General features: G+C 40.9%; 2 protein-coding genes across 4 annotated transcripts in view; one reads left to right on the top strand and one right to left on the bottom strand.

Annotated features, from left to right (window-relative positions):
• The window catches only part of ralgps2 (Ral GEF with PH domain and SH3 binding motif 2), a 100,357-nt gene that overhangs the window by 15,768 nt on the left and 62,802 nt on the right, over positions 1-21,787 (bottom strand). The gene's annotated exons all lie outside the window — the stretch shown is intronic.
• On the top strand, positions 617-14,791 carry angptl1a (angiopoietin-like 1a). Of its 2 annotated transcripts, none has more exons than XM_053488534.1 (5): positions 617-907; positions 8,161-9,079; positions 11,561-11,754; positions 13,268-13,538; positions 13,644-14,791. In XM_053488534.1, exons 2-5 carry the CDS (start codon positions 8,287-8,289, stop codon positions 13,829-13,831), a joined length of 1,446 nt encoding a protein of 481 aa, XP_053344509.1. In that variant the 5' UTR covers positions 617-907; positions 8,161-8,286; the 3' UTR covers positions 13,832-14,791. The 2 variants fall into 2 exon arrangements, with proteins under 2 accessions (XP_053344509.1, XP_053344508.1); XM_053488533.1 differs by having other exon boundaries at positions 619-907; positions 13,641-14,791.

Below are 21,787 nucleotides of genomic sequence, written 5' to 3'. Positions count from 1 at the left end.
TACAGAGTACTGAAAGCGTCAGTCAACAAGACGTCAGTTAAATCTCCGTGATAAGTAAAAACCGGCACGAGTGAGAATTGTATTGCAGCTCAGTGCAGAGGCTGGGAAGTTATTTAAAAGGTAAACCCTGAGCACAGACCTCTAACCATGCGGAGACATGCATGCATAGATTACATAATGTCTCTTCGAAAAAAAACGCAGAAAATCCCATCAGCCTCAGGCAGCGCTGCTGAAAACTAGCCTGCAACATATCAGCAGAATGAACTGAACCCCAGCCAGCGCACAGAAACCTTACCTCTGATTCAGACCGTATGTTAAATAACCTTTTTTTTTTTTGGCTCGGGTTATAGAAAACAGCAGGCAAGTTTTGTAAGTTCTCCTGGTCTTTCTTGGGAAAAAAAACAAAAAAAAAAAACAAGGAAGGCTTTTTTTTTCTTTTTTTTTTTTTTGAGGGTTTGACATTTTTTTGTTTCGATTTCAACAAACCAAACAAAAAAGGAAAGAAAGTTAAAAAAAAAAAACTCTGACCCTGTAACCCCGTCCCTACCTCCCCTCCCCTCCCTCTTGCCACTGCTTCCTCACCTCCCCATCCTTTGTGAAAAACAGAGGCGGCGTCTGAGGCCGTTTCAGTCTTCGGAACGCAGTTGGGAGTTCCAGAGTCATGTCTTGGCTGCGGAGCGGCTGAAGAGCCACAGACACTCACCGCCTGCAGTCTCTGGGAAGAGAAAACTCCAGAGTAGAGAAGAGGAGGAGGAGGAGGAGGAGGAGGAGGCCTCAAGCGTGGGACATGAGAAACAAGCGCTGGATTAAGGACTTCCACAGATTGTTGGACATTGAGTTGAAAGCCATACAGAAGTCCTGCTCCATGAACATCGGATAAACGTCACGCTACAGTGCAGGAGGAAGCGTGAGTGCTTAACTACTTGCTCCTTAATAACTTGGTTCTCTTTTTGTCTGCGGTCTCGTTTCCTCCTTTCTTATGAGCAGCTGTCTGATCTTGCTTTCTGCTGTGATGTTTAGTACTGCTGTCGTTTCCTATAAACAAACCTCTCCAGTGCACATCTCTCTGTGCTCCTACTCAGGGTGCCAGAACACAGGGTCAGGTCTCAGCACGTCACATTGAGCCAGTTGTATTGCCTGAGGATAAAACGACGACACAGAACCAGGGCGAGATCAAAGTAACGAGAAAAACTCCAAGACGAGAAAAAGGAGCGGGGAAGGTTTTCCTGCGAACTTCCCCGCTCTTGTCTGGGGAGCCTTGAGGGGAACGAGCTGATGTGGATGTGATGAATGTGTGAGATTGTTTGCTTTGTTAAGCATCAAACCAGAAGAACCTCCGTCAGGTCAGAAGTGCACAAAGGCTCGTTTTCCCACAGGCCGGCCTCGCCTTGGGATTTAACTGCATGTGCTTTCCTGTGTTACATTTCATTGTTGTTGTTGTTGTTGTTCTGCAGGCATTCTGTGACTTTGGGTAACGAAGAACCTAAGCCTTGTCTTGTGCGAAACCCCCGGAGTGCTCCGAGCGGCCCGTATCTGCATTTCTATAAGATGACGTGCTGAGATGTAGGCTATTTTTAGCAGGTCTCGCTTGGTGGCTTCGTGTATAAAGACATTCGCCACTGTTCTAAACGGGATAAAGGACTCCATTCATAAATAAAAGCCACGTTTGAAGAAAAATAAATCCAGATAAAGAACCGCTTTCTCGGGTACACGTGCTGGAACAGACGAGCCAAGTGACTTAATAATCTCTGTGTATATTCTATCTGCACATGCATGTGTATACACACGTGGACTCTTCTGGATAAAGTTTTTAAAAAAAAATATATATATATATATATAGTGATGTGGTTAGAAATGCCAGCTTTGCATGACATAAAATCGTAAAATATTTGCAACTCTAATCAAATAAAATGAGCAAAATGGGAAAGGTTACGAACACACGTTTACCCTCTGAGAGCAGTAAAAAAAACGGGATATAAACACAGATGAGGCACGCCAGGCCACTTTTTTAAACATTTCTCGATTTAAGGGTCTGCCACATCACCTGCTGTGTGAGAGTGGACCAAAAAAAAAAAAAAAAAAAGACAAATTCCATCGTGCATCCTGAGGAAGCACTGGAGATGTCTCTTACTCCTACAGAAAACCAATCTTTCACAAGACAAGAAATGTGTTTTTTTTGTTTTGTTTTTTAAATCAAAAAAAGCACAGAGCATTTATACACTTCAAAAAAACAAACATTTCTTTAAAAATCAAAAACAACATGACATGCATGAGTACATTACACAAATGCCACAACCTCTGGCATGGCTAGTTTTCTTCTTAAGTCATCTGCAAACATTTGGAAGGTTTGCTTACACACACACACACAGAGGCATAATCTGAAACCCTAGGGGGCTGGTAAGAGTCAACGACCAACAGCTCACTGAAAGCGTTTGGAAACCAGTTAAAACCATGTTTCAAGTCGTCCCTGTAAGGCCGCGCTGTGCTGATCGAACGCTTTTCGATTCGGACCCCGTGTGCCGACTCCGAACCCTGTTAAAGCCCACGAGTGCCCTGTTTTCGCAGTGCGTAAATTCATCACATCGCACTCTCGCTCGCTTTTCTTCTGCCAAACTCGGTTTCCTCCCACGCTTATTCAAATGAAAGGATATGATTACAATATATGACAAAGAAAACGCTGACCAGCTCTTTTTTTTTTCAGCCTGCTTTTCCTTTGCTCCACCCCAAAACTCGTCCACCCCCACATTCCCTCTCTCTCCTACCATCATTCATTTTGTCGATGTTTCTCCCCCAAAGTGAAGAAAAGACCTTCATGCTGAAGCTTCCTGTTCCACGTGAAATGTTCTACTGTGTGCTGAGCAAGTGTGTGCACATGAGTGTGTATCTCTGCCTGCTCAGTGAACAATCCACTAGAAGTTCATGTAAAAAAACAGGATCACGTCTCTCCATGTATTTCCTTACACCTTTATTCTCACACTTGCTCCATCTTTCAGTCCTCTCTCAGCTTTCAACACCATTTCCTTTTCTCCTAGAGAGATCATGTGCGAGTGTGCGTGTGTTTGCAGGGATATGCGTGTGTGTGTGTGTCTGTCCGTTCCATTCCAACAGACTCATCTTGCGGAAAATCTGATGGCCAGATGTTGGAAATCGCTGATATTGTTTTAAAGGCTGGGAAATACATCTACTATATAAATAAACAAATCTTATCCAAATGGCTCTCAGTCCTGAGCCATCAGCAAAAACTCAGGTGTGTTTGTGATCACATGAAGTCATTGGGTAGACTAACAGGCTCTGTGTGTGTGTGTGGGCATGGATAACTTAAACGGGAACAGCGAGTTGATGAGGATCATCACTACAAGCGATTGACAGCGTTTACATGCGCACCGACACTGAGGAGGAAAAGGGAAGCCAGGCCAGGATGCACAACCCTAGTGAGGATACAAACGCATGTCTACATAAGCTCTAAGGAAAATATCTTAAACAAGTTCTTAGAGCAAGTATTCATCAAGATGAAGGAAACATTCCCAGCTGTAACAGCTGTATTACATATGTAAAGGCAGCTGCATTACCATAAATCCCTCAACCGTGCACCAGGTTTAATTACAAGCCCAATAAGTGCACACGAATGCAAACACAATCAAACTAAGGCTAGATAATATCTCTTTATAAAATAATCATTAAATACAGTGTATTATTCGTTTTATTGAATTCGTTCCAATGAAAATGGGGCTTCGGCAAAAATGAATAATTCCCTTTAATGCCTCAGATACAGATGTTTGACGCATCACGAGAGCATGAGGGTGCTTTCACGTCCATCAGTCCGACTCACAGGCGAATTGTCAGTTTCGGTCCATTTTTGGTTTGCAATTGCAAATATGTCCTCAAAACAAAACAAAACAAAAATTTGGCTAAATGCTGATTTATGCTTATAGTCAAGTCTATGCTGTCGGTCTCACGTAGCCGCGTACCCTGACGTGCACCTCTCCGGAAATGTAACTACGGACCGCAACAACTCTGACTGGCCCGCCCCGTTAGCATTGCATTTCCAGTTTCTTCTATGCTTCCATTTCTGAACTGAGCTGAAGATGCTAATGACCATCTCCTCCAACGTCTTCTCTCGTTTCTGGATTGCAGTCATTTCAGTAAAAGTAACTGTTCTTCAACATCTATTAGCACCAACTCATGGAAATCTGCTCAGGTTCCACTTAGATCCGCACCAAAAAACAAAAAAAGAAAAAACAATGCATGGCCGACGAGCAGTTTAGCTGTTTATAGGTGTAACTGCAGAGCTACACAAACAACGCTCACAACACTGTAGGCCACATGCTCAGGCTACAGATTCACACAAAAATCCAGCTTTAGGAGCGTTTAGATGTGAAAATGCACACGCGAAACTCAAAAGTGTGCACTAGGTTTGTTTACTGATGGTTAAACACTTTAAAAGTTAATAATAAATTAATACTAATGCCAACAAAGCACATTTTTACTCAGTTGAATTTTCATTTTAACAGGTCTAGTGGCATAATCCCAACAAATTAGTTATGTAAGGTTTATTAATAACGCCCGAACAGTTTAAACGAACAATTGTTGCTGGAAATTAAAAAGCCAGGAGGCTAAACATATGGCCAATTCTGTGCACCGTCTGAATTGCAAGTTTTATATATATATATATATATATATATATATATATATATATATATGAGCTACAGAGAAGTATTATGGAAAACAAATATTATCGTTGTTACTGTGTGCTCCTAATTGCGTAAATTGTTGAAGCCAATTCATCTTTTAATGATAAACCGTTATGATCCCTTGTGTGAACACAAATGATATTTATCTGGACACCTGGTTTCGATTCAGATGGAAACACTGCATGTTAAAACAAGGCACACACAAGCACAACTCTTCCCAAATATGTTCCCATCTAATTTCTATTATCGTTTACTCCCGAGGAGCAAATTAACGAAAAGTTATTATGCATTTAATTATAAGAAATATAATAGGAAATTAAAACTAAATGTAATTTTCCCTCATTCGTATCCAGACCTTTAACAAAAACTCAAATGGCTTAAACTCCGCCCACATTATACCACATGTCTATAGCTGGGAGCAAAAACAGATTGAACTGCATGAGCAGCGTGTGTGTCCATCAAATTTCTAACAAATTCAAGAATTGTTTCCAGTTTTTTATACTGAAAGTTCTTCAACAAAATTGCCTGGAAATTACACGCCTTCAATATGTTGATTTTATTATCAATGTTTAATAATCAAATCAACATATGTACAGAATGGCATTATTAAACGAATTGGCGCCTAGATATTGTAATATTTTATCAGATGATCCCTGGTAATTCTCATCACCATTTAACTGAATTGATTCTTTCTTTTTTTTTTTTGTTTTACTTACAGTATATTTGTCATTTATAGATAATAAAGCTACTAATATACCCTCCATAAATAACAAATGTAACAACATCTGGTTTAGACCTCAGTCCCTAAATTAATATCAAAGAAATTGACATGATGTGAAAGTTGATTTCAAAATCTGTAGTCGAAGGGCATGTATTATCCAAAATTTGTATTTTTTAATGTATTTATTCCAGCTAATACATCATCATCGAGACTTTATACTCTATAAAGCACCTTTTCATTTTATTACAAGAAAAGCTGTTCTTCTCCAGAAACTATTGACTCAACCTACAGCTGTGCAGAGCAACAGAGGGGGGGATAAACAACAGGATGAGCTGGTAGAAAATAAACACACTCTTTTTTTAGGTGTTACAGTACATGTACCACAGTCTAAAGGATGCAGTACAGTTTCATAATGTCTTAATGAGATGGTGCTAGTGAAGCAGATATTTTTGCATTAGCATAATGTTGAGAAATTTCAAAATATATTTAAAAAAAAAAAAGTTTCATGGACTGTTAAGGAACTTTGTCATCCGAGATGAAAAATTATAGACCAATCAGCCATAACATTAAAACTATTAACATCAAAACGACCCAGGGTTTTGTTCTCCTTGTGCCACCGGGGTGGCTCTGCCCTCTTCAGACGTGGCTCTGCATAGCCTTCGGGGCTGTGCTGTGGTCTCTGGCACCAGGCTATTGGTAGCAGATCCTTTGTGTGCTGCGGGTTGAGGGATGAGGGCCTCTGTGGATTGGACATGTTTGTGGTGCACTGAAGGTTCTGGTGGCTTTCTATTGTGGCCAGGATTGACTTTCTTGTTTTTTTCTTTATTGGCTTTTCTGTTGAATCAGAGCGGGTGGGCTGGCCTTTAGTCCCTATGGGCATGGGTGAGCGCTGGATGGGGGATGAGCCTGCCACCAGTTTACTAGGTACAGTCAGTGATAATGTGTTAATGTTATGGCCGATCAGTGTATATCATTATAGGCACCTTTTGGTTTAAAAAATTTAATAAAAATATCAAGCTGGGAAATAAAATTAAATAAAAATAAAATGAAAGGAAATTAAATTTTACTAAAGAAAAAAAGAAAAAAAGAAAGTAAGAACTGGGCTCTTGCAAAGAAATTCAAAAATCTCTTTTTCTAGAATAAGGCACGGCACATATTTATCATCTGGCTTCCTTCACAGTTAATAAAACCATGATTCAATAAGATAGCTGTTGGCACGAGTGGTGAACATTTAAAACTACCCAAGGACTGGTTGACTATTAGCGTTGTGTTTTTTTTTTTTTTTTTTCAGTTATATTGTCTAAGAGAGCTTGCATCTGCCTCCTAAACCAGAAAACAGCTCATGGGAGTACGTCTTTAATAGCTTCCATAACCAATGTTTCTGCAACGGAGCCCAACAGAAACAACTGAACGGATTAGGTTATAAAGGCCTGAAAATCAGCCAGGTTACATCATCGCCAAGTACTGTTCACATCAGAAACCTGATAGGACACACTGGGGATGGTCATGACCTACGAATAACTTTATCATACCCGATTGGCGAAGGGTCTCAGACGGCTGCAGCTCGTGATAGAGCGGATCAAAGCTGCTGAGGTCGGCAAACGGATACAAGGGCATGCCACAGGAATGGAGTACTGCATTACTCAAAATGGGGGAATTAAGACTCTCCTCCTAAGTCCTCCATATGGGGGACAGGAGTATACCAGGTTAAATTAGGAGAAGCACCTGCGGCCAAAACACTAGCACACTATTAGTACTCATTAGCAAATAATAACGGTCCTAATAAAAGTCAAATACTTCTTATAAGAGATACCCTGCACTCCTAAACTCTATATATTACTGTAGCTCTCAGCTTACAGGAACTGGAAATGTAATTAAAAATAAATGACAAACAGAAAGCAAAGCCTACAACCCCGTTTTATTGGCAACAAATGAATGTATTAATCATGTATTACCAAGGCGATGGGAATATAGTTAGCGTTTCTCTGGAAGACCTGTGAAATAAAGTATGCAGCGATCCAGTTATCTCACAATCCAACGTGTGTGTGAAACTCTCAGAACGGCACAGAGGGGAAAAAAAAAAAGAAGAGAAGCAGCCAGCAGCTAGCTGCGATGTCTGAGCTCTGCCGGTCCCGAAAACCTGAGCTGGAGCCAGGCATGCTGTTTAACACGCTGGCCAAGAGCAACATCCACATGCTGTGTTCAGGCTTTTCTTTCTCGCCTAATTTTCCTTTCCTTCCTTAATTTATTTCTGCACAGAATTTCTTTTCTATTACCTACGGATCTCTCTCTCTCTCTCTCTCTCTACTGTCCTTATTAATCATTTATAGTTGGATCGGTTTGAACTGTACAGTAGGTGAAAGAGAAGATAGTGATTCTTAAAGAACCACAATGCCTTTCTAGCTTTCAGCAGCTCATGACTGATAGTGTGTATAAGAAAAGCAGATGGAAAGACAAAGACAGATCAAGATGCAGACAAGGAAGTACGAGAGTGGGAGAAAGGTCAGAGAGAGTTGGAAATAAGCTTTGTGTAGCTGCAGGAAATAATAGAAATCAGAAACAGAAAATCACTAAATCAGGGTTGCATGACTGTTACCTGTATATATGAAAACCGTGCAGTCATATACATCATTTATATTCCGTAATGGCCTTATCGCTTGAGGTCTGAGCCAGCGCAGCCGAAGTGGTTTAACCATATGCAATGGAATCTAAGTGTGAATTGCTGATGGTTGTGTTTCTTGGTTCTAGGTGAGTCGTCTCCTGGTCTGTACAGAGTCAGACTGAAGTGGAAAGAAGGAAAACCAAAACCAAAAGACAAAAAAAAAAAAAAAAAAGGAGGTGGTGGTGGACAGGACGTAGAGAAGCACAGCAACCATGAGGGTAGAAACGTGGAACCTGGGCGTGGTGCTCTTCTTTTGCCTTGCTGCCCAGGGCAGCTGTCGCTCAGGCAATGAGCCACTGTTGTCTAGGCGACGGCGAGCACCAGTTGACGACACCAAAAGGTGCTCGTATACGTTCATGGTGCCGCAGCAGAAAATCACAGGACCCATCTGCGCGTCTGCGACTGGGCCCGAGCCGGAAAAGGATCGAGTGACGCGTATGGACATCTCGGACTTGAAGGAAGTGTTGTCCAAACAGCGTCGCGAGATCGAGACGCTGCATTTGGTGACTGACGTGGACAGCAACTTGGTTAACGAGATGAAACTGTTGCGCAAGGAGTCGCGCAACATGAACTCGCGCGTCACACAACTCTACATGCAGTTGCTTCATGAAATAATACGCAAGCGTGACAACTCTCTGGAGTTCGTGCAGCTTGAGAACCGGGTGCTTAACGTGACGTCCGAGATGCTGCGCCTGGCCTCACGCTACAAGGAACTGGAGATGCGTTTTGCTGTCCTGGCTGCCACAGTCAACAATCAGTCCGTTCTGATCTCGTTGCTGGAGGAGCACTGCATGCGTGGGTTCGGACGCCACGAGTTGCCTGCCGTGCCACCACTGGTGCAGGTGGTTCCTGAGAACATCCCGGTGAACAACAACCGCTTCACCAACGAGATCCATAGAGAACACAACAACCGGGCCCTGCCACGCGGCTCACGCATGGACAACCCACCGACTGCTGACCCTCTGGGCATCCCACCAGCACCACAGGGAACCCTGAACTCTGACGGTAATTGACTCATTTAATACCTTTCAGCATTTTGACCACAAAACATGGCATTTAAAAATAGTCGTATAATAAAACATCACACAGGACACAGAAAGCCCCAAACTCGAAACATTAACACTTTCAAACAGACACCAAGATATTCAAGCTCTCAAACACGTAACCATGTAACAAAGCTCCGTACACACGAACATAATCATGCTCTGTTGGGTTTCATGCACTCTGAAGGGCACAACACGGCGTGGAATGAGAACCAGCTGCTACAGAGGCATGACATATCTACAGACCTCAGAGCTGACACACTCGTTCTTTTCACCTTCACTAATAAAACCAAAATGACAGCATTCTACCCCTCCCTCCTGCAGCAGCACACACTCACCTTTATCTTTGCTGCAATTTAGACCATCTGTCAACTCTTTTAGTGGAGAACACTTTTGAAAATGCTCTCACAGCTACACACTTCACAGATGATGCTCAAGAAACCAGCCCTTACCCGCTACCTTTTCAGCAAAGCTCTTACAATCAGATCCCTACATTTTGTCAAGCAGTGTGAATCATCTGTCAGAAAATTCAGCCAACACTTGCTTGCTTTGCTTCCTTACTTCTAACCACTAACATCAAACCACCAAAAGCATGATTTGCCTAAAAGTATATGGTTAGGACCGCAGGTTATGCTCAACATGCAAGGCTCTAACCACTGCGCCAACACTTGCAGAAAACAGAGGTAGTATAGATGGTCTTGGGTAACCCCGTGTATTTTGGGGCTTCACACGTCTAATCGGGCCAGCTGCGAAAATGAGACCAGCACCTTCTGGCACAAAGCCTGACTGTGTGTGAGCTCAATGTCTATCATTCACAAGGCCTCTGGCCATGCTGGGTAACCCTGCTGCCTCAGCATGACCATGAGTACTTGAGAAGTTTTTCTCAACACAGGAAACAGCCCCTCACACACACAACCAAACATACTGCCAAGAGAGCCCCCATCATCTTCTTGACTCTCCTGGCTCAAACATATTGGGTTTTTTAATTGCTTATGCTACGAAAACATACAACATGAGTATTAAACCCATAAAACTTTGCTTTGGTGACCAAGATACTGTTTTTTTTCTCGAGGAATTCAACAAAATGTGCGCCTTTTCCTTCACATAAGGTCTGAATAAAAAATTATGATCAGGTAATTCACTTGCAGGCCCAATCTTTTTTATTATATTGTCCTTGGAAGCTTGCTCTTGAGTACAGTCTTATGATCTTGAATGTATTAAGATGAGCAAATGGATTTTGAGAGCCACCCTGCAGCAGCCCAGCATGCCGTAGTTACTTACAAGAGCCTCAACCTGCTCCATAGTCTTAGGCTTTGTGGTAGGCCAAGACTCCCCAAACCACTGTGATGAAGTTGCTCCAATCCTCTCTTTCCTTCTTATTGATCTGTTTCTTTTCCTTCATAATGCTGAATTTGAATTGCCGTGGTGTCATCGATGCCACCGTTTTAAAGTCTTCAATAGTGTTCCATCTGCACTTATGAAAGCAAAGTATCGTTGCTGTTGTAATGCTCTTTGAGGCAGGAACTAAACCATTGTGCAGTGGAAGAAGGTGGAATAGAAGAAGTCTGATGAATCATGGTTTCTTTTACATCATATGAACACCAAGGTGCATGTGCACTGCCTGGAAAACCTCAGTCTCAGCTACCTGCCAAAGAGCTCAAGAAGAACCATTGGTCTCTTTCCACGCTGCAAAAATAGATCAGGAATGGTTTGAGAAATGACAAAGAGCTCAAGGTGTTGACTTGTACTTAAAAATCCCAGATCTCAACATGATTGAGCATCTGTGGGACGTGCCATACAAACAAGACCGAACCATAGAGGCCCCACTTCACAACTTACAGAACATAAAAGATCGTTCACATCACACCTTCAGAGGTCTAGTGGAGTCCATGCCTTGGCTCACCATATTATGGCTGATCAGTTTACAGTTACTGTTGGCAAAACAGGTAGAAATGTGAAAAACTGAATGCATAAATCTACTTATATCAAAGAATTTCCAAATAAAGGAACAAAGAAGAACATATGACAAACCACAAGTGTGTCCTTCACTGCTCGTGTTATGGCACACATGTTTTGTTCTGCTAAAGAACTCATCACCTTCTCCCTCCATGTCTCTATCATCTCTCTATCTTTTCTCTCAGTCTCCAGCTTTCCTGTTTGCTCATGATCACCTTTTTTTCTTACAGTCTCCCTATGACCTTCTATAAGTCTCTCTCTACTCATCTCCTCCCCTTTAATCATATAATTTTCATTCCCTCAAAATTCTTCCTTTCATCCCACCATCTTCCATTTTTTTTTTTTTTACAATGTCAGCCCATCTTATGATGTCTCACAATTTCTCCCTCTCTCAGTCTGCCCAGCTCTCTCTCTCTCTCTCTCATTTCTCCCATCACCATCCTTCTTTCTATCCATCACTCATAGTGTTTTTCGGTCTCTCACTTAGGTCCGTTCCGTGATTGTTATCAAGTTCGTCAGGCGGGGCACAGCACCAGTGGGATGTACCTTTTAAAGACAGAGGGCAGTGACAGACTGATCCAGGCTTGGTGTGAGCAGGGGTTGGACAACGGCGGTTGGACCGTGTTTCAGAAGAGAAAAGACGGATCCGTCAACTTCTTCAGGAACTGGGAGAACTATAAGGTACGATGCACAGTCTTGCCAAAAAGTCATGCCTTGTCATTCTTAACATGATAAAGCTCTAGCACCTGTGATGTAAATAAATGGTTTTTAAGCCAGACCTCATGTTCTCCAGATGCTCCATAGTGTGTGTATGCACATGTACAATGTATTTAAACCATTCTAAAGAAGGAGAAAAGACAAGTGACAAAATGCGCAACCCCTCAAATGACCACTAGGTGCTGGCTCCAAACTTGAGTCGATACCCAAAGTTAAAATGTCCAACAGAAATAATTTTGGTCTACATACCTAGATTTCCCATTCATGACGACTGTACGTGGATGATTTTTTTTTTTATATAACTCATCAGGTAAAATTATGCATACTCAAGGGCATGGGCGATGAAAGTAACCGCTGCATTGCGCACTTTCCAAGAAATGGAATTGACCAAGACAATGTATAGGAAGGGAAGCATAATGCAGCGTAATGTTATGCGCATATAATTTAACATTAGCCACCATAGCAGTTCAGCTAAGCCAGCTCACGTGTGGTAATTGTTCCAACTAATAGCCAGGCTTGGTTCGTACCACCCATCTGCCTATTTATGGATTAACCAGGGTTTAGGTGAAGTCAGTTCCTGCCAAGATGGCGAGCGCCCACCGCTCTTGGGGAAACCTCTGGGTGACGTCACTGAGGGTTTGTCCAGTTCTTGTTATACAGTCTATAATTCAAATGTAAACATTCTTCCTTAGTTGAAAGGTCTTAAACTGCAGCCACAGTAAGCAAGAGAATGATGTGTGTGTGTGTGTGTGAAACAAGAGATGAAATGTACAATGAGGAATAGAAATAAAAAAAAAAAAAAACAAGACCTTCGGAGACATAAACAAGAGTAAACACGTCCTACCAAATATCAACATCCATCAGAACACGGCTTGACCAGGAATGTCACGAAGTCAACAGGAACATAACATACAAAATTAGCCAATTAAGCTGTGTGCAGGGGAAACCATACAGGGGGAAGAAAACTAAAATGATTACCGATCTTCCCACAACAGGCACACACACAGAGCCAGAACAAGCAATTCCCAAGCAAATTCGCTTTAACACAGAAATACTTCCAAAGATTCTTTCAAGTGTGCCCTGGCGAGTGAACGCAATGCAATCCAGCTGGATGGCTGTGTGAAAAAGAGCCATATTTCCTTGTGCGCTGCTGCGATCTGTGGAAACAAAACTTAATTATGATTGAAAGAATCTGGTCTGCCTGCGAGTGTCACTGAGCATGTCTTTATTTGGATTTGCGAAAAATCCTGTCAGCCAGGGTCACGAGTACAGAGATAAATACAACAGGCTGTCAAGTGCGTATTGCTTGGTGCGTACTCGTGAGGGAAGAGCATGCAAAACAAATGACGTAAGCGGATTCCAAAGAGCAGGAATCACACGACACGACATCTGCACTCTACGGTAAAACAACAACAACAATCATCCTTTAAACCAAACACAAGCTAAACCTGAATCTATGCTTTTATCTCTTGAACAGAAAGGTTTTGGGAACATAGATGGGGAATACTGGCTGGGGTTAGAGAACATCTACAACCTGGCCAAGCAGGGCGACTACAGGCTGATGGTGGAATTGGAAGACTGGTCAGGGAAGAAAGTGTACGCCGAGTACAGCAGCTTCCGGCTAGAGCCCGAGGCCGAGGGGTATCGGATGCGCCTGGGCACCTACCAGGGTAACGCCGGGGACTCTCTGACCAGCCACAATGGCAAGCCCTTCACCACGCTGGACCGCGACAAGGACTCGTTCACAGGTACGTCTACCACAGACAGAACGCAGTTTCTATTCGTCTCCTAGGCATCAAAGGTTACATCTTCATCCTCCTCTTACTCATCCTACATCGTCTCCTCTTCAGCAGGCAACTGTGCTCACTTCCACAAAGGCGGCTGGTGGTACAACGCATGCGGGCAGACCAACCTGAACGGTGTGTGGTACCCTGGAGGTGTGTATCGCAGCAAGTTCCAGGATGGCATCTTCTGGGCTGAATACGGAGGAGGCTTCTATTCACTCAAGGCCGTTCGAATGCTGATTCGGCCGATCGACTGAGAATTGCTACTTCTCCCTCGTCTCTTTCAATATAACATGTTCGTTCGATAAAAAAAAAAAAAAAAAAATAGTGATATATAATCTTTCCAAGGATAGCACAACTGTAGGAATTTGCAGTGCTCATCATTATGAGACAAGCGCTGGAAGGCGTTTTTAAAGATTAGAACATTAGAGAGGGGGGAAAATGTCAATAACCCTAGTTATGTATCGTGATACTTTTGCGCGGTGATTCATGTATGCCTCCAAAATAGATCCTTTTATTTGTTTTTTATTAACTTTTAATTTATATATGTTTGCATTTGAGGTGTAATCCTGCAGGTGGTGGACTCTAAACTTTTGACACAGCACAGCATCCTGTGTGGTAGGAGCAAATTATTTGTTCGTTCAAAAATCTGAAGAAGAAAAAAAGAATATTGGATAATATTAAAAAAAAATAATCACAATACAGATCGAATTGGCGCTCAGGTATCATGATGATATCGTATCGGGTGATCCCCGTGCCTATCGGCCACAAAGCGGCTGGAAAAGGTCTCTCCGCAGTCAGAAAAAATAGGAACAGATTGTGTTAGGTTGCAGTCAATCCCAATCTTGTCTCGGTCCTTCTTTTTTCTTTCACTCTATACACAACAAGAACTGGAAACAGTCTGGACTGAGAAATCAGTCAGCTGTCCTGTGTATTGGTCTGTAAATATCCTTAAGGTTTGTATGTTTGCCTTTTTTTTTTTTTTTTTTCTTCGAAAGAGTTCACTGAAGAACTTAGATACAGAATCCACATGTTATTTATCGGTAGTTATTTATATTAGTTATGCTGTTTGTTATTTATGCCTGTTTACGATGTTTGTTGTGTTTTTGCAATGCACGCATTCATCTGCATGTGTGTGTCGGTTGTGCCACAGTACAATCTGTATGTATATAAAACACAGAGGAATCAAATAAACTTGTACAGCACTGACAGACAAACACCAACTCACTCACTCACTCACTCACTCAGGCCTCGGGGACATGCAAATACTGTGTCCAGACTTTTCTTCGCTTTACCTTTTTGCCCCCCTTCATAGAAACACATATGCAAGAGGAATGCACCTATATAAACCACAATCTTACTATCGTTAGCTATCCCAGATTATGCATACATGTATAACAGAATGTCTTTCTTCTTGAAAGACATACAGGAAAAAAACAGAAAATCTTTCTAACTTGAAGATCAATGGTAATTTCCACGTTTTCACAATTCTAACATGTGCACGTAACGTCCAGACGTTACAAAAAAGGTCTCAGGATGTACTGTGGCGTGCATGCATTTATAGCTTCTTGTTTACATAAATATCTATTTTGTGCTTGGATAAATAGTTCTATAATATTATTGTTATTATTATTAATAATAAAATTGGGAAGATTGAATGTAGCTAACGTACGTACAGTACATACGTGCATGTACATGCTGGGTTTGTTCACAAGTAGCAGACATCTGCATCATTTATCAATAGTCTCATGGAAAGAAAAAGGTTAAAGGTTACCTACTATGCAAAATTAACTTTTTTTTTTTAAAATAAATTAGAAACTCATATGGGTCTCCAGTGTGTGTGTGTGTGTGCATACACACGAACTATGAACACCGCATACTTTTTTCCTCCTCTTTATCCATTCATGTAGAAACCTCTGCTCAAGCATGGTGTTCAGAGTTTCCTTTTTTTATGATGTCACACACAAACATACAGCAGACTCCACAAACATCAACATGTCACTACTAAGATCAAAGCTCTTCAGTCAATGCTGTGTGTGTGCGCGCTAACCGTTACACATCGTATGAGGAACGGGTCAATGCTGGAAGATCAAAGCTGAGAAGTCTATCATTCCCAACAGTTCACGACTCAACTTCAGATCCTAATGCTAAAATTGCCGTGAGCGCTAATTAGTCGATTGCATGATTATCATAGGAAAAAAAAGTTTTATTAAAGCTGTCCTTACAAACACATGAGATTTTTCTTCAATAGAATCTGACGAGGCGAGAAGACGGGGCAGAGAAATGAGGGAGGGAGAGGTTTCACATTAAAACTATGTAGACACGTAAGCAGTGAAATGTACATCGAGAGAATGAAAAACACATTTCTACCGTCGGGGTACGGATAACCGAAGCGCAAAGGCCGAACGTGTGCGAGAGTGGTGCGGAGGGAGGTGGAATGAGTGCAGAGCATTCCTTCCATATAAAGTGCTGCGGTTTCTTTTTCACAAAAAGTGGACTGTATTGAAAATTACGACTCCCTGCTCACCGGCACCTCTGTGGGGACATCCTTCAGAACATCGTCAATCTGCTGTCACAGCAAGAACACAAACACACACACAAACACACACACACACACACAGGAAGAAACCATCCAGAGACCCTATCGTGACTGGCTTTCATTCAAAGGTGAGATTATCTTCTGCAGCCCTTGGGGCTCGAGTCTCTCGTCTGAACAAGTGATGGAAACAGAGCTGAAGGAGCTTCAGCATATAAAAATACCCCAGAGAAGAAAAGAGACATAAAAGACTTTCCATTACTCTCCACCTCCTGGCTACCAGAGCACATCTCTACACCCGGCATAAGACACAAACTCTTTACACACGCAGCACAGACGTGCCCTAAACACAGCGGTTGCCCTGCATCCGAAACTAAACAATCTCCAGACATATTCTCTGAGAACATACGTCTTAAAACAGCTTCTCGGACACTGAAGTGAGCCTAACGTGACTTAAATCCAACGTGATTTGGTTAAGAATTTCAGGAGTATACGTTTTTGTTTTAGTACACATTTAATATTTCGTTTCAGGGTGTAGACTTTTTTTTTTTTTTTTTTATTATAAATTTTTTTAATTCACTGAATCGATTATTCGGGTTTAAATTCGCATAAATGTAAAATATAAACTGCTTCTACGGATCCAAAAACTTGGTTTTGCATAATCACTTCTTCTTTTAAGTTTATGAGCAGCTGGTGCAATACCGCCCCCTACTGGACTGGAGCGTGGAGCGGGAGATTACCAGGGAGAAGAAAAAAAACATCCTTTGTACAAGACATCTCATTTAAACAATCAACAACACAAACAAGTTACACAGCATTTGAATGATTATTAGACTCTTATAAGAGTTTTAATTCATCAAAACATGTAAGAAATATAGTTATTTGATGCAAATCTGATGATGAAGTGTAGTCATATTGAATCAAATCATCGTGCCCAAAAATCTAAACAAATCATTGGTCTAGATATGATTCACAGCTCTAGTGGTCACCCTTAAAAACGTGGTGTCGGATTGGACACATGTCTGTCTCTTAGAGGGTTAGGGATTCCGCCAGGCTTCAAATCCACACTGAAAACCACATTAGGTTTAAGCAAACAGAATCTTATCACACATAGCAGGATGTGCTGCATGATCACACACTCTCGCGCTCTCAGAGTGGCATGCTGAGGAGCTTCACACACACTCTGTGGCATTGCAAGCTCCGTGTGTGTGTGTGTGTGTGTGTGTGTGTGAATGAGAGATCAGGTGGGAGAGCTGAGCACCTGTCAGCGTCTTATCCACTCAACTGATAATGAAGGGAACTGTTCTCACCAGGCATCCCATAGCAAAGAAACTCCAAAATGAGATCTCATGTTAATCTCTTTTTTGTCTCTTAGACAGAAATGAGCCGTTTTTGAGACTTGAATGAGATCTAAGTGTTTCAAATTTGGCTCATTACCTTTAAATTTAGAGAGAGTTTAAATTTGTCTTGTGTGCGACCCGCATATGCAGAAATGAGCCATCTTTGAGACTTGAATGAGTCATTAACAACTAAACTAAATAAACAAACAAACAAACCAATAAACAAATAAAATACAACACACAATATTTTTTATCAAGAAATAAAGCAATAAGATAATGTCTGTGTTCAATGATTTCTGTATACACTTATCATTAAAGGCCAAACCTATTTTAATTATAAATTTATGACTAAATGTAGGGCTGAAACGATTCCTCAAGTAAATCAATTACAAAAATGATCAAGGCAAAATCTTCCGCCTCAAAGCTTCGTTTAATTAATTTTAAAAGCTTGCGTTATGTTTTTGCGCAATTATTTGTTGACAGCGCGCTTTTGACACAGCGCGCTTCTGGATGGAAGCCGCCAGTAAACACCGACGAAGAAGAAGCGCTTACGTCACCCACAAAGCGGAAGGAGACGCAAACGGTTAGCGGTGTAATGATTTGATGGAGCGTTCTGTTACAGGCTGTGAAATGGAAGAGAGCGATAAAAAAAATATCAGCGAGCCAAGAGGAGAAGAAACCAGCAAGAGAAAACGACTGAAATTGTCAGTGAAGGCTTATGTTATGCCTGAGATGTAGATTTTGAAACTTTTAGTTCTGAAAGTTTAGTTTCACACCTTTAGTGTTTTTGTATAATTATTTATTTTAAAGTGTGCCTTAGTTTTTGTTTTTATACTTAAAGTCATTTGAAACTTTTTTTTAGTTTTTGGCTGAGCAAACTGAGCAGATTGTGAAATAATTTGTTTTATGCATCTTATTTATATCTGACTTTAATCTCATTATGGTCTTATATATGGTTCATTTGCTTCTTCTTCAAATGCAGTTCTGTTTCTCATGTACATCTCAGATTTCTAAAATGTTTCACAAAAGTATGTCTCGCTTTGTGTCTCAGTTATGTCTCTTTGTTTCTCCTGAGTGGGGTTTAGGAGAAATAGAAAAGACAAGTCAAGCTTGTAATAGACAGCTCAATTCAGTCTCATGAGACAAGAAAAATAAAAATTTTGCTATGGGATGTCACGTTCCATGCACTCACACTCACACCCGTTCACTCTCACACACGTACACACACTCAGCCTGAATCTTACCTCATCATATTCCCAATCTGTCTTCAGCTGGCAAGATCTGTTAACACAAGGGGGATTCAACTCGACTCTTCCTCAATTCTCGCTCTCTCACCTTTCCCCTGTTCCGGATCTCAAGGTTTAAAAGTCTGAATTTAGTCAGTAGAAAACTACATTAAAAATATGATTGTAAACCACAAATTGAAAATAAAATCCATGACACTTCTACAAAATTTCATCAAATTATACATAGACTTCAGCCCTCATTGATTGTGCATATTAAATCAAATTAAACAAGGTAGATTAAATGAAAGAAATAGTTTTGCTGCTTTACTGCTAAATACCTCCGGCTCATTGGAAGCAAAATATGAAGCAATCAGAGCTGCCTGAAGACGTTTTCACTGTACTGCACTTGGATATAAGAAGAAACCCTACTAAAGCTGTTCAATTAAACCAGTACAATACAAAGCCAGTTGAGTTGCTCATCATTTCCAGAAGACATCATTTCAACACTTTTGTAACCTTATCTATAACCTCACATCCATCCACCAAAAAAAAAAAAAAAGTCTGATTTCAAGATCGGAGCACAATTTAGAAATAACAAAAAAAAAAAAAAAACTATTCACGAAAAACAATCTACATTAATGCATGTTTTGAGCAAAATACCAATTTCAAGGTCTGTTGAAGCTTTTGTGAACTATTTATTTATCCTGTTCGGAGTTTGTGGAAATACTGAATGAATGGTGAAATGATTGTCCATTGTAACAGCAAATGGAGTGCAGACTTGGCGGAAAGAAAGAGAGAGAGAGAGAGAGAGAGAGAGAGAGAGAATGCTTAAGAATTACAAAAAGGCTAAACCATCAGTAGTTACAATGTGGTTGAGCTAAAAAAAAAAAAAAATGTCTTCACACTGATCGAAGATCTGTTAAAAGCAATCACCATCTCATTTAATGCCTAGTAAAGCTGTAATTCATGCAGTAGATAAACTCTCGATTCAATACCATAAATTTCTTCTCGTCGTGATTTTCGCATCTAAATTTTTTGCAGGTTTTAAAGCATTAAAATCTACTAAAATTACCTAATAAACATGGTGTGCACATTGTGGTGTTGATTGATTTAAGATTTATGGCTGTGTTCCATTCCACAGTGTACTTTAAAGTGTGCTTCCTGCGCCCTACTCCCTGCTATAAACAAAATAATGTTATAAATGTTAAATTTTCAATAAACAGAACCGAAACATGTCTACATACACAAATTTCGGCTGTAGTTCCAGTAATAAAAATATTACAATGCCGCTAAGGACGTATTATGATAAACAGAATGAGCAGCTCACCTCTCATATCTTCTAGGCCGAGTGGTTCGTTCTATTAAATCTATCGCACCGCATAGCGTCTATGGGAGTCACGTGACAAAAGAAAGAATGATTCGGACCAAAGACCCAAAGGTTGCTACTCATTGCTCTGTGCATGCACGGCCAGTAGAAAATTAACTAATCACTCACATACACAATATTAGATGGGTGGTCATAATGTTATGGAGGATCTGTGTAAATTGTCCCCTTGTTTTCCATTTTTATTACGTTTTGCAACACTCACATGCATGAAAGGCATCACATCCTTTTCTATATCCCCGCTATCTTAAGTGGGGAAAAAATAATCTGTACACATTATGCAAGAAACACATAGACTCACGTACGCATATGTAAAATGACTGATGGCAGAGAGATAAAATAGCACATGGCACATTAAAAGGAAAGACAAAGTCCCAGACAGCCAGCATAAGAGAGAAAGAGAGTTTTAACTCTTCTGTAAAGGATGAGCTCAGTAACAATGGATGAGTTTAGATTCACTCTTCCCTTTTCTTTTTTTTTTTCTTTTTTTCCACTGACAAAATGCACTTGGCCGGCAGAGCTCATACTAAATTAGTGCTTGTCAACACATTCCATTAAATGCTCTGTGTGTGTGTGTGTGTGTGTATATGTGGGTGTAGTGACAGGGTTTGCCAAAAAGAAATCAAGGCTCAGATCTACACTTTATGAAACGAGTACAAAACACATCTTCATGCATCATGTCTAAAAAGAACATATATAAATACACACAATTATGCACAAGACATGATGGACAACATATCTTCCAAAATATTATCTGAAAAACTACTGCATTCCTTCAGCTTGCTTTAGAAACAGATTGTCCTGCCAGGAAGACCAAAATAACAAAAGCTAAACAAAATAAACTGAAATTCACCTCCTTTAACGTGAGTCATTCTCGTTTTCCTTTTGCTATGACATGGTAGGATTCTTCTTATGGGAAAAAAAAAAAAGCGACACGAGTTGTGACCAGCGGGAGAACTGACACACACCCACCCAGGACAAACAGGGACGTGCGTGTGTGCTGACACACACCCGCGCACACACACACGATGCCAGGCAAAGACCGAATTGAGGGGTTTGTACGTGAAAAGTGATGAAGCTCATTCTCAAAAGCGTGGAATCACACTGAATGCTTCACATGGAAGAGAGACATGACTATATTATAGACAGCGTTGGAAAAAGAAAAAAAGGGGAAAAAAACAGGTTTGAGGTTGTGGTTTGGGGGGAAAGGAAAAAAAAAACCAAGGGTTCGGGTTCACTTCCAACAAGCCTGACAAAATGTTCAAGAACCCACATCAAGCATAGAAAACCCAAGGCTGTTTAAAAAGCCGTGTACTGCCTACAACGATGGGCATTATACTAAATCCCTGCAATAAAGTAAACTCAGAACAACCGCTGCCAATATAAACAGCGTCTCTTAGGAACTGACCAATTTAAACAAACGACTTTACCCCCGTTTGCACGCCGCCGTTATTAAACTCGTCATAAAACTGGAAGGGATGTCAAGGCCGCTTATTATTAAACTTATAAAAAGCAACGTTCCCAAACATAAGACTTTCTTTTCCATTGTTTGATCCGTTAGACTAAATTTGTCTCCATTCAAAAATGAGATTATTGCTAACAACCAATAAGTTTAGACCCAAGTTTGTTTTAGGTCTTCATTTGAATTTTCGGCATAAATCCTCATTTGTGAACGGACATCCAGAATCATCCCTGGAGAGAAAGAATTTTCATACTGATTTGCCGCG

This window comes from Clarias gariepinus, chromosome 27 (genome assembly GCF_024256425.1).
Source record: "Clarias gariepinus isolate MV-2021 ecotype Netherlands chromosome 27, CGAR_prim_01v2, whole genome shotgun sequence".
NCBI classification, from domain to species: Eukaryota; Metazoa; Chordata; class Actinopteri; order Siluriformes; family Clariidae; genus Clarias; species Clarias gariepinus.
The sequence above is the reverse complement of the archived record's forward strand: the minus strand, read 5'-3'. Positions and strand labels throughout refer to the sequence as shown.

Bases quoted from the DNA above. Each gene is read 5' to 3' on its own strand.
- angptl1a (XM_053488533.1), top strand. From the start codon at position 8,287: ATGAGGGTAGAAACGTGGAACCTGGGCGTGGTGCTCTTCTTTTGCCTT. The intron at 11,755-13,267 runs GTACGATGCACA...TCTCTTGAACAG, and splicing joins GGAACTGGGAGAACTATAAG to AAAGGTTTTGGGAACATAGA. The intron at 13,539-13,640 runs GTACGTCTACCA...TCTCCTCTTCAG, and splicing joins CGACAAGGACTCGTTCACAG to CAGGCAACTGTGCTCACTTC.